At 42.7% G+C, this 12,655-nt stretch overlaps 1 protein-coding gene across 4 annotated transcripts in view; it reads right to left on the bottom strand.

The window, feature by feature from the left end:
* Positions 1–12,655, bottom strand: part of PRDM15 (PR/SET domain 15) — a 439,353-nt gene that overhangs the window by 321,488 nt on the left and 105,210 nt on the right. For 3 of the 4 annotated variants that reach the window (XM_085621221.1, XM_085621224.1, XM_085621222.1), the window contains exon 8: positions 5,747–5,866. The exons of the other annotated variant lie outside the window; for it this stretch is intronic. In XM_085621221.1, coding sequence (XP_085477347.1) covers positions 5,747–5,866 — 120 coding nt within the window. The remainder of the gene's footprint in view (positions 1–5,746; positions 5,867–12,655) is intronic. 4 annotated transcript variants of the gene reach the window in all.

Below are 12,655 nucleotides of genomic sequence, written 5' to 3'. Positions count from 1 at the left end.
AATGTCTAAATCATATCTTGAAAGAGTTTCTGAAGTGTCACTGATAAGAACAATGGAATAACTATAGCGCTGGTACTGTATTTTGAAGTACTCTGAATCATATCTAGAAAGTTGGTCAAAAGTACATTGCTGATTATTAGTACTTCGATAGGAATAGCTCAGGTCAATGAATGTTTCGACTTTGAAAGCCTCATTTCCATCAACTCGGAATGCGTTCCAATGTTAATTCAATCCTTGATGGTGAAGAAGTAGCAGAACCAGGAAACACAAATATTCTGCTTTTAGGAACAGTTGGGTCTTCCTCTGTGGGGTATTTTTAGAGGCAGAGATATTCCTGGGTGAAAAGAGCCTCTTCCCAAGGTACTCCTGTTCTTTGAGACTGCTCCTATTCAATCTACTGAGATTTCCTGGACTTTTCATGCCTGCCACGAAGACAGTCTGCTCTCAGTCCATAAAAGTCCTGCACAATATTTTTGGTCTAAAAGGCAATTCTTCCACAATGCACGAGGCTGGGAGACAGACTATGCACAAAGTACGTGGATTTTTTTCACCTTTTTGCATTCCAAAGTAGGGGCTTTTCATACACATCTTGGGACAAAGAAGGCTACAAGGTCATGTTAAGCGACGTAAAAAATGAGAACGATAAACAGTAATTTGATTGATCTTCTGGTAGAGCCCAGTGCACAGGGATTTTGAACACAGTAGCTAGAAAAGAAAAATTAGTTAAATGTTAGCCTGCAGCATAATTGAATAGTGATTCTGCTGGGTCCCTTAATGGAGCAATGCCATTTTCAGCCCAACAAGATTACTACTTTTAGAGCTCTATTAGCCTAAACAAGTATATCAAGCTCTATTACCCACAATAAAGCCGCTGAGATAAGTTGGATTGCTGGACTGTTCCACATATCTCTCCCTAAATTGCACAAAACCCCCATGCACAAAAATGCTCACCAGACCCATTGTTTAAAAACACCATAATATTTAATTTTCCATTACAAAAGTGCAATTGCAGTACATAAAGTGCAGAAATTGTGGTGGCTAGTGGCCACACAAAACACCAATATTTCCTCCATCTAGTTATGCGATCCTAGTATTCTTTATTATTTCCTTTAATAGAAATTTTACAAATATACATCTCAAACATCACATTTTTAAGTTCAATAAACTTAATTTTAATGTAGTCAACATAGCCTGTATGTAGGCTACAAAACTAGGACTTCTGTCATAATAGGGCATTTATTTTCAACAAAAGGAGATTATAAAGTGTTCCATGATCCTGCTCATGGGTAGGACTACTTCATGTTTATAATCATTAATTGAGCATACATAACGGAGAACAAGAAACAGAGGGGAAAGACACTCAAAAAAGGGATGGCAAGGTGGGTGAGTTTTTACTAATGAATAGTTGTGGCTATGCCATATATAAAAATAGTTTTTTCTGAATCCAATTAAAAGCAAAAGGAGGATTATAAATGTCATATTGATATTTTCGGTTCGGAAGAGGATCCATTTTGTTATGTTATATTAGATTTATATAGCGCACGTACACTGGATTGGTTTCTTGGCACTGCTTGGGTAGGTGATGGGTGGTGAGATGAATCAAGTGGTTACTCGAACGCCTGTTTAAAGACCCATGCTTTTTGCAGTTTGCGGAAGGTCGTGAGATCTGTGCAAGATTTGATCTCTAGGAGCAGAGAGTTTCAGTACCTAGGACCCAATGTGGCGAACCTAGAGCCGCCAAATTGTTTCTGTTTAAAGGAGGGTGTTGCCAGGAGGTGCATGTGGGTGGATCTCAGGCTCCGGTTTGGGATATATCTGTTAATCAAGCTGTTGATAAATTTGGGGTTTTGCCGTTCAGAGATTTAAAGATTATGCAGCCCATCTTAAAGGCACATCTTTGTGATATAGGGAGCCAGTGCAGTCTCCTCCGAAGGGGGAAGGCGTATTGGCGTTTGTTTTCCTGCAGGATCAGCCTAGCCGCCTGGTTCTGCATCAGTTGGGGACGGTAGGTAAGATAGGCCAGGATACCGAAGTATAATGAGTTAGCATAATCAATGTGCGAGATCACCATGGCGAGGATTGCTTGTAATTTTGCTTCCTGGGTCAGGAACCGGCTGATTTTCTTTATTTTTCTTAGTTGGAAAAAGCATGTGGAAGATACCGATCCCATTTGGATTTTCATGGATAGATCGTTACGGGCTGTGACTCCCAGAGTTTTGGCATGCTTGGAAGGAGTCGGTGGTTGTCCCAGTTCATTAGGCCAGAATTGGGGGCTCCAGGGGTTCAGTGAGCCTCCCGTGAGGATCAGTTCTGTTTTATCCGGGTTTAGTTTCAGTTGGTTGCTGTTCATCCAGTCGCGGATGAATAGCATTGCAGATTGACATTCAAGAATGGAGGCCGGAGAGTTTTTTATAGGGAATATCAGTTGGAAATCGTCTACGTAGTTGAAGGTTTGAATATTTCTTTCTTTTAGTGCATGGATCAAGGGAAGAAGGTATAAGTTGAATAAATGAGGAGATAGAGAGGATCCCTGGGGGACTCCACAGGTATTTTTAATCATGGGGGTTGAGAAACCACCAAGGTGTACTGCCTGTGATCGGTTGTTAAGAAGGATCTGGTCCACTCAAGGGCTGTTCCTTCAATGCCCGCATCTCTGACACGGTCGATCAAGATGTTATGGTCGACCGTGTCAAAGGCAGCAGAGAGATCCAACAGTACCAGGGCTTGGGGGAGACCTTTGTCCGCCTTTTCTCTCAGTGTGTCCAACACAGATAGTATCACTGATTCTGTGGAGTGGGCTGGGCTGGGCGGAAGCCTGCTTGATGGGCATCCAGGTATTCAGATTGCTCCAGAAAGGCAGACAGACTTTTGGCTACATGTCCTTCGAGCAGTTTGGCCAGATAGGGGAGCAGTGAGATCGGTTGGTAATTAGTTAAGGTTTTTGGGTCGGCTCCTGATTTTTTTAGGAGAGGGATGATAATAGCTTCCTTAAAGGTCTCTGGTACCTGACCCTGAGTTAGTGACTTATTTAGGAGAGTCATGGCTGGGCTAGGGCAAGCAGTAAATGCTTCCCTTAGGATCCAGGGGGGACAGCAGTCCCTTGGAGATCCAGACTTAACTTTTGCCAGTAGCTCATTGAAGGTTTCCTGATTTATTATTGGAAATTGTTCCAGCTTGTGCGGGTTCAGCAATTTTATGGGGCATGTAGGGCTCGGACAACTGGGGATACCTGATTTAATGATATTGATTTTTTTCAATAAAGAAATTATTCAAGGAATCACATAAGGATTGGGAGGGAGTGGGTTTTAGTGTTACTCTGTCTGGGTTGGATAATTCATTAATGATTGAAAAGATGTCTTTGGAGCGGTTTGTGGAGTTGATGATTATGGACGAAAAATATTCGGCTTTGGTAGCCAATATAGCCTTTTTGTAGTTTCCCCGTGCATCTAGGTAGATGCTTTTGTCATCAGGTGAATATTTATTTCTCCACTTCCTTTCTGCGTGTCGCAGGGCAAGTTTTAGGTTCTTTGACTCAGGGGAAAACCATCTCTGGGCTTCATGGCGACGGGTGCGCAATGGTTTTATGAGGGGGGCATGTTTATTGCTGGGTGTCAGCAGCCAGTTTGAGAGGGCTTTCTCGCTTAGCTCGATGGAGGATTGACCAGTGGGACTGGTATTAGTCAGTGACTCCAGAAATAGGTCTTTGTCAATAGTATTCCAGCTCCTACGTGCTTCAAGATCGTATGGTGTTTTAGTTGGGGTGGGGATATTTATGGTAAATTTAATAAAGTAGTGGTCAGACCAAATGCAGGGGGGGTGACTTCTAGATTGGCTAAAAATAGATTGCTGGACCATACCTGATCCAGTGTGTGCCCTTTGATGTGTGTGGCAGTGGAAATATGCTGACTTAGGTTAAGCCCAGCGAGTAGGTCCGTTAGTTCCACTGAGTGTGGTCCCTCTGCTGGGTCATTGGCCCAGTAGTTGAAGTCCCCGGCCATCAGTACTTTGGCATGGTTTGTTACAAGGTGTGTCATTTGTTCACTCAGCGATTTTGGGAACTGGGGCATGTTCTGTGGCGGTCTGTAGAGTAGTACACAGACCAAAGGGGTAAGAGCAGACTCTAATTTTAATACTAGGTTGTCTATTTGAGGTATGTCTAGGGAGGTGAGTGCCGTGAATTTGAGATTTTGGTGCATTATAGCTGCTACTCCCCCTCCCTTTTTTCCCTGTGGGCGGTTGGCTTGGAGGATATAAAACTCGTTGGGCAGTGCTGCTAGAATATCGGAGGCGAAGTCTAGTGTTAGCCAGGTCTCAGTTAGTAGTAATATATCTGATTTCAACAGGTTATATATATCTAGTTGATGTTTTGACAGGGAACGGGTGTTTAAGTAGATGATTGAGATAGCCTTTTCTTTGTTTGTCGCCTGAGGTTTGGTGAATTTCCTAGTATCTGTGGGAAGCTTGAGTTCAGGGAAGGATGATCTTATTTCCCTTATCCCGTTCCTGCTCAATCTTGCCTGCGTGAGGTGGTTAATCTCAAACTCATTGGAGTGGATCATTTTTAGATCATTAGATGAGTAGGTTGTGATTTGGGCATGATGGAATGCCCCTTGCCCCTGCCGGCCGCGCGCAGACGGGCTTGCCTTTAGCGCGCCTTCGGCGCTCCCGCGCTACTACCGGCATTAGTCACCGTAGTCAGCCTTGGCTCCTCCCCCCACTTCCCTGATTGGCGCTCAGCAGTGGCGTGTGTACCAGGAAATGTGTCAGGCCAGCGATGCGGTAGGGATTTAGAGCGGTGATAGAACTTTGTGAATTGTTTTTAAAAAGTGAAGCAATAGCATAAAGAGTGAACAGTACAATTATTTCAATTTTAAAAGCAAACAGCAGCGTGCGCGACAATTGTTACAGGCAGCCTCACCTTTTAAAGCCTTAGTTTTGGCCTTTAAGGCCCTTCACAACTTAGGGGCTCCTTACATCAGGGACAGGATTCAGTACAATGCCCCACTAAGGACCTTGAGGTCCTCTGCCCAGCAGCTATCGACCATTCCAAAGTTTTTGCGCTCTCGTATGAGAGGTAGCTCCTTCCAAGTGGTGGCTTCTCAGCTTTGGAATAGCCTGCCGCTTTCTTTAAGACAGGCGTAGGATCGCCTTGTCTTCAGGAGAAAACTAAAAACCTGGCTCTTCCAACATTAGAATGAGGTCCATCTGTGTTTGTGCACACTTATCTGTCTAAGGGTCCTTTCAGCGCCGGGACACTCTATGGAGTAGACGTGCGCTTTATAAGTACCCAATAACATAACATATTTTGAACAAAGTCTTTGCCTTTCAATTGGCCAAACATACACTACACTGAAAGGATATAGTAAATGCTTTAATTGAAATAATTCTACAATGTAAGGTTTACTGAAAGACACTTAATATCGCAAAACTAATATACATCAAGATTGAAAGGCCACATGATGCTCTCCGTCAATGGATAGATATACATAAAAAGCAATCAGTCAGACTTTGCAATGGTACATGGGATAGGTTTTGGGGAGTTAAAAGGCAGTGCACAGTGGATCCAGGATGGACCCTGTAAAAACTTGAACAGTAATGATTGCAAGAATTTCAATGAACTTCCTCTGTGCATCCCATCCAAACCCAAACTTATGCTCCCATCAGAAATCTTCAATAATTCATCTAATTTTACTTATGTGCAGGAGGCTATTTTTCTCTGGGAGTGTTTTTTGGTATCCATCTTTACCTGTCAGTCGATGTGGTTCTATAAAGGTAGCTGAGCACACTTTACATGTCCACTCGCTGATCTCCGCATCCAAAGAGGTGCTGCGCTCCGTGAAACTGGTTTGCGAAGTACTTTGAAGTCCTAACAAACACACAAGGCATCATGCCAATAAATACTGTACTTTTTAATTGAAAATAATATGGACTAGAATATTAAGAATCTGCATAGAATTCTCCAAATCTAAGTATAGTTTTCATCAATGCTCACCAATATACTCCACATTTACATGTCTGTGACAATTATCAAAATCAAGTACATGGCAAACAACTGCTAAACTGTATTGGAAAGTTAGTGTATTCACAATGTAAGTCACTTGGTGCCAGCGTTGGAATGTATTTCTTTTTTTTTAACTCTAAATCTGCAACATTGTAAGAGATGTGTACCTATGGTTATCACATGCAGTGGTGCACAGGCTGCAATACCTGAAAGAATTTCTGTAACTTTTTAAGTAATGGCAAAACACTTTGGCTGTATGCATGGGCTGCAGAAATGTGTGTAACCTGCAGGCGACAGCTTCAGCTTTTCAACCTTCAGATGTAAACTATACAAGCACAATTGTAGGATAGTCATATTTACTCACGTCTACAGAGTACACATCAGAAAGAGCTAAGTTAACAAGCGAGATTTCAGGGGATCCTGGAGAAGTCAGTGGCTACTAAACAGTATTCTGTGTGGGTATGGTAGTTTACCATTGTTGTCCCTGGTTCACAATACTATTGCACTCCAACTGGATAACTAGTTACTTCCTTTGGGCTCTCAACTGCCTCGATGTAGCAATGACAAATGGTCATGGTCTGCTTTAGGAGGCGGCAGATGTTAGAACTCCAATACAATAAAAATAGATGACACAACTTTTTTGTCTAGGTAGCGCTCGTTCTTAAAGAAACAGGATATTTTATTAAGAGATCGGTAAAAACAATAAATAGCATTTGCACATAAAAAGGTGCTGGCACCAACTAATTTTATTGGGTCAAAGTTGTCTTTATTACTTTCAAATAGGCATGTATTACAAGAAAGCATTTGGTTCAATTTGTGCAGAGAATCCAATGGCTATTTCAGAGATACAGTGATCGCAAAATGGAATCAACCAATTGCTAGGGTTAAACAGGTTGCCCATAATAGAAGTATAGAAACAGAATACCCCAAAAAGAAAATTCACTAACCCTTCCCTCCCACCAAGCTAGCTCGCTCAAATAAACCGACGTAGTACATAGGTGCATCATTGAAACTGGTGAGATTTAGGTTCCATTAAGGGACATCAACAAAAAGGTATGGGAATATCGAGTCACCACTTGTTCACTCACACCTCCCCTAGGGAACAGCACACTCAGAATTACAATAGGGGCAGAGCTCTTATTCTAGTGGGGCACGCACATAAGGGCAGGCCTTTCGATAGAAAGCTCCCTAAAGAGCCCCAGACATATTAAAAATGTTTATATGCGTCTGTGAGTCCGTGAGCATATCTGCCATGTGCTCCATCGTTATAGGTGATGGGTGTGATTTGGTCACATTAATGCAGAACCCCGCCAAACTTTCAAAGTGGCGTAACTCCTCCTGTGTAGCCTCCAAGAAAGCCTGGGGCAAAGCCAAATTCATCAGGATATCGTCTGCAAAAAGCAAACTTTTGTATTCCATAGCTGCAAAGTTGAGACCCTGAATTTGAGGGGTTAAATGCATTTTGGCTGCCAACAGTTCGAAGCTTGAAGCAAATTATAGGGGCGATAGTGGACACCCCTGTCTTGTCCCCTGCACGAGGGGGAATGCGTTGGAGCTCACCCCATTGACTAACACCCTGGCTTTGGGTCCTGAGTAGTTGGCTTTAATCTTAAGAAACCATTCACAGAAGCCAAATTTCCTCAGAGCTTGAAATAAGGAACCAATAGGACTGCCAGTTTGACTTTTTAGAAACCTTCTCAATCAGATGTACTACTCTTCGGATATCATCATGCGTTTGGCTGCCTTTGTTAAAACCAGATTGATCTGGGCAGATCAATTCTGGAAGTAGGTCATCCAATCGAGCTGCCAGAATTTTTTAGTATAGTTTAGCATCAAGGTTTAGAAGTGCTATGGAGCACAAGAGCCACACTCCTTAGGGTCTTTGCCATGTTTTGGTATAAGGCACTAGTGCTTCGCTCATGGAAGCAGTGACTGCGCCCGTAGTGGCCATGTGATTGAAAAGTGAAACCAAATAGGGGAAAAGTTCTATAGTAAATACCTTATAAAACTGGGTCGTCAGCCCATCAGGGCCTGGGGATTTTTTTATTTTTTACAGACTCTTCCTCTGTGATAGAGCTCCCTAAAAATTCCTTTTGGGCTTCTCAGACCAGATGCAATGTTATATCATTTAAGCTTTAGTTGTTAGTCTGCCTTCCCTGCTGTATATAAAGATTGGGAGAAGTTTCCAAAAATGTGTGCTTTCTCCGTGTCTCTGATTGTGACCCCTCCCTGTTCTCGCTGGATTGCCCCTAAATACTGCTCATTCTTCACCCTCAGTTGCCTTGCTAAGTGAGATCCCACATTGTTCCCCTGCTCGTACGTTGCATGTTGGAGGTGGAGAAGGGCGAGCTCCGCTCGGTTATTTTATGTTGCATTGAGCTTAAGCCTGAGCGAAGGATCACTTTTCGGAGGAGGAAGAGTTGGGCTGTCTTTATGGATCCTCTCCACGGACTGTAATTCCACCCCTGGTGTCTGTCCGTCTTAGCTTAGCTTGATGAGGGAGGAATTGAACGCTATGCAGTGCCACCACATCACTACTTTAAAGGCGTGCCAATTATTAGATGGGGACATGTTGTGCAGATTATTTTCCTGAAATAAATCATTTATGGTTTTCCTTAGATTGTCTCTCATTAGTCTGTCTCGAATTAAAGACCCAGGGAAGAACCATCATCGGTACTTAGGGAGATAAAATGGGGGGGCTCTCCAGTCTAGGCTTAGGAATACTGGTCCTTGGTCGCACAGCGGTAAAGGATGAAATGTGGCCACGTTTAAGGCCTGTCCCAGGGCACGGCTCCAAAAACATAGTACAGGCGTGAGCAGCTTCGGTGTGAGCGTGAAAAGAAAGTGTAGTCCCGATCATTCAGGTGTAGTGTGCACCAACAACCCCAGCTCTCCAAATCCCTTTTTTAAAGCTTAGGGACTGCTCCCATTGACAGACCGATGGGGGTGGGTGGTATCTAGCCCAAAGTCCGAAGTGAGATTGAAATCACCCACAACAGTATCTCCCCCTCTGCGAAACCTCCCAATACTGACAAATGTGTACAAAATGTGGTTTGATTGGTATTAGGAGCATAACGCATGGCAAAAGTACAAAAGCGTCCCCGTATCAGGCCTTTCACCATGACATACCTCTATCTGTCTTACAACCCTCTGGTTAATTTGCAATAATGAGTGAGAAAAGAGTTCTACCCCAATAGGTTTGGAAGTTGCTGAAGAGTTATACATCATTGAGTAATTTGTGTGTCTCAAGTGCTGTTCTTCTGCACGTTTGAGCCAGGTTTCTTAGAGTGCCACACCGTCATGTCTTTTGTCAGTGACATACTGTAGGAAGCTGGCTTTGTATATACTATACCAAAATGAGGTATAGTCTGCACAGAGTCCAGTGGAACCCCCAAAGGTAGGCAGAGGTAAATGTAGATAGCACCTTACTCTATTATACAGGATACAGGCACCCTATACTTCTCAAATAGTGAAGGGACAGTCTAAGTCCACCTATTAGACATGACCACGATAATGCTTTTCTGTTGATTTTAATTCTCCCATCTGAGCTGTTGGGGGTCTTTGGGCTTACAGGCAACCTCAGTCAGCTAAAATCTCCTCCAACAAGACTTTTCAACCATGTGGGCCTTGTGCAAGTCTTCCTAGGAAGAGGTTGGTTCTCTTGGAAGATGACAACCAGCTCCTCAATCAAGTAAGCTCTAAATCGCTCCATAGGTTGCAGCAGGAAGGCTTATAGCAGACCTCCAAGTCTTGAGGGAAAGTAGCAATCTAAAAGATCCTTCACTAATTGTCAGATGTTCTTCTGTACCCCGAAATAGGCCTTCTCAGTGTCCAAATGATCTACCTGGTAAAGTCAAGTGGCCTTGTACTTCTACCCCCTGTGGGCAAAATCAGAGGTCTGCTTTATTTAAAGATTTAAGCACTCTTTCAATCCTAAAGCGGTGCATAGTCCAATTTTTGTCCAGAATTAATAGCTCCGACACAAAGAGTCACAGATTAAAGTAGTTTATCTTGGTCCGGAGGACTCCTGGATTGCACTCGGGCAGAGCTCTGCATCAGTTTCTGATGCTCTAAAACCAACACCACCAAGAAGGAGTTTTGGCGGTTAGGGAGTAATCCATTCACAACAAAAGAATATGCACCAGATGTTTTGGAGAGGGAACTTGGGAAGGAGCGTGCGAAGACTGGCATGGAAAAATCCAGCCTTCACAAAGGAAGGCCACCATATTCTGCAATAATCACATGGAGTCTAACTGGACCCCACAAATATCCAGGGATGGGTAAAACACAAACACGCATCAGTAGCCTTCAAATATGCCCCACAGATTTAAAGGTAAAAAGGTCTAAAATCCTAGACTACAAATTTGCTGCCACTACTGTCAGCCACAGAATAGCTAGGGTTTAGGGGACAGCAGTCACCCTTAGTTAGAAAGGGTTACAACTGATATTCCCCAGACATCAGGGAAGGGCTTCAAGGATAAACAGAATAGAACAGTGGAAAAAGATGAGGTATCTCCAGTGAACATTCATGCTTGTGGAGTTCACAGTAGGAAAATGAAAGGTGTTAACCAGAAAACAAATATATAGGGTAAGATAGCATACCTTTTGCAGGCAGTGCAGAGGACATTCATTCCAACATATTAGTGTTGATGATAATGCAAGCCTAAAGCATGGGAATAACATCAATTACCATAATATGACGTTTTTGGACACTCACTTCACAATCATTAACAGCCCCATGGGCGAAGAAAACCGTACACGGTATCTTTGGGAAATCTATATCACTGTAAGAGAAGCTGACTACACAAATGTATGTATATGTGTGTGCATGCGTCTTTGGTATTCATATAGCCAAACCAAACCAAACGGTATCGGAGCACTGTACAGTCAAAAAGTGATTGCATGGAGTAAATGGGTAGTGAGAGGGGATGTGTACTTTTTTGTTAAGCGGCTTCCTTTAAAAAAAAGGGGTCTTCGGCGTTTTCCTGAATTGGAGTAGGGTTGGGGCAATCCTCAAGGACACAGGGAAGACAATCAAGATCTTGGATGCAAAAATGGAGAAGGTCCACTGCCTTGTTTTTGATTTTTTGTACTTGATCTGCCGTATGATGGTTTCCTAGCTGCAGGCGAGCGAAGAGCAATTGAAGGAGGTGCGCTTGCCAGATGGATAGTTGCCAGTGACAATGGCTTTGTAGATGGCTCAGACAATACATTTAAGAAAATCTGTGACTATATTATAGATTTTTGTCAGTTTCAGCTAAAATATTACAAAGTATATATACATAGACTCTCTATTTCAACATGTTTTAGGGGTCAGAAGACATACACTGGATACTGGATAGCATTGCCTCAGTGTTAGAGTTCAAGATTTTTTTAGAAAGGGAGTCCCCCTCCGCCCTTCCCCCGAAAAAAGAGAAAGAAAATACTAGGGGCCCTTACACTTTGTTATATATTTATTTCTTTAAATGTCCGGATCAGGGAAGATGAGCCAGTTCTTTCTTTTAAAATTCACCAGTAATGTTAATATTCTACTTTATGTATCAGACTAATTTTTGCCGGTTTAATGACAGGCCTTGTTCTGTTGCTCATGGCTGTTCATTTCCTCAGTGAGCAGTACGGCTGTGTCATTCAGCAAACTTGCTTCAGAGTCCCGGGTTTCTTCACAATCCACAGAGAAGATATCTACCTTCAAATTACTTGCTTTTTCAGCTTTGGTGTACAAACCCCTCAAAATCCAACGAAGCGGAAAGTTATTGACACTGAGAGACGATATTGATTACACTTTGGGTGCACAGGTAGATAGCCAGTGTCACCAAAAGTGTTGGACTTCTTTAAAAACGTAAAGCTTTTCTCAGTCAGAAGAAGGTGCATCTTGCTCATCATCTGCGCTCCCAGAGGTAGGCAGAAGACAGTCAGGTCAGAGGTGGTAAAATGAATGCGAGCAACAGTAATCTAGAGGATTAGGAGTCAAACCCTTGAGGGGTGGCAAATCTGATCCTTTCTAGGATACAAGAAGAGAAAAAGTATCCCCATCGAACTTACAGATTACCAGGGAGAACAACAGCTGAGCTTAAATTGCTTAGCACTGAAACATACTCTGTCCCAGTCTCTCCACTTCCAGTAAAACGTAGCTTATCAGCTCTCACAACCCTCGGTGGTGTAGAGCACATATTATAGTTGCCTTTGTTAGACATTTTTCTACCATTACACCTTTTGAACAAAAACAGGCTTGTTGACTGAAAACAGATGGTAAGAAGAGAAAACAGTGACAGAATAAAGCGAAGGAGCTCACATCTTAGAAAAAACTAAGATGGTAAGTGAAAGAAAAAAGAAAAGAAAGAAAACTGCATTTTCAGACAAAGTAGCTTTTGGAAACAAGCACTTGAGTTTAGTGAACAGAAAAAATAAATGACTGACTGACTCCCCCTTGTGCCGAGCAGTTACTGGAAGACTTAAAATGACCATGTAAGTTCTCCACTTATTCAAAGCGTATGTATAGCAACAAATCTGGAATCTGGCTGTTCTGGAGATTTAAAGATGCTTACTTCTTTTAATGGAATATGTAGCTCATCTTCCTAAATAAGCCTACTTCAAGAAAATCAAAACCCTTTGAAGCTTACTGGGTGGGTGAAAAGCGGATTACAGACATTAAAG

The sequence above is a fragment of the Triturus cristatus genome, chromosome 8 (assembly GCF_964204655.1).
Source record: "Triturus cristatus chromosome 8, aTriCri1.1, whole genome shotgun sequence".
NCBI classification, from domain to species: domain Eukaryota; kingdom Metazoa; phylum Chordata; class Amphibia; order Caudata; family Salamandridae; genus Triturus; species Triturus cristatus.
The sequence above is the reverse complement of the archived record's forward strand: the minus strand, read 5'-3'. Positions and strand labels throughout refer to the sequence as shown.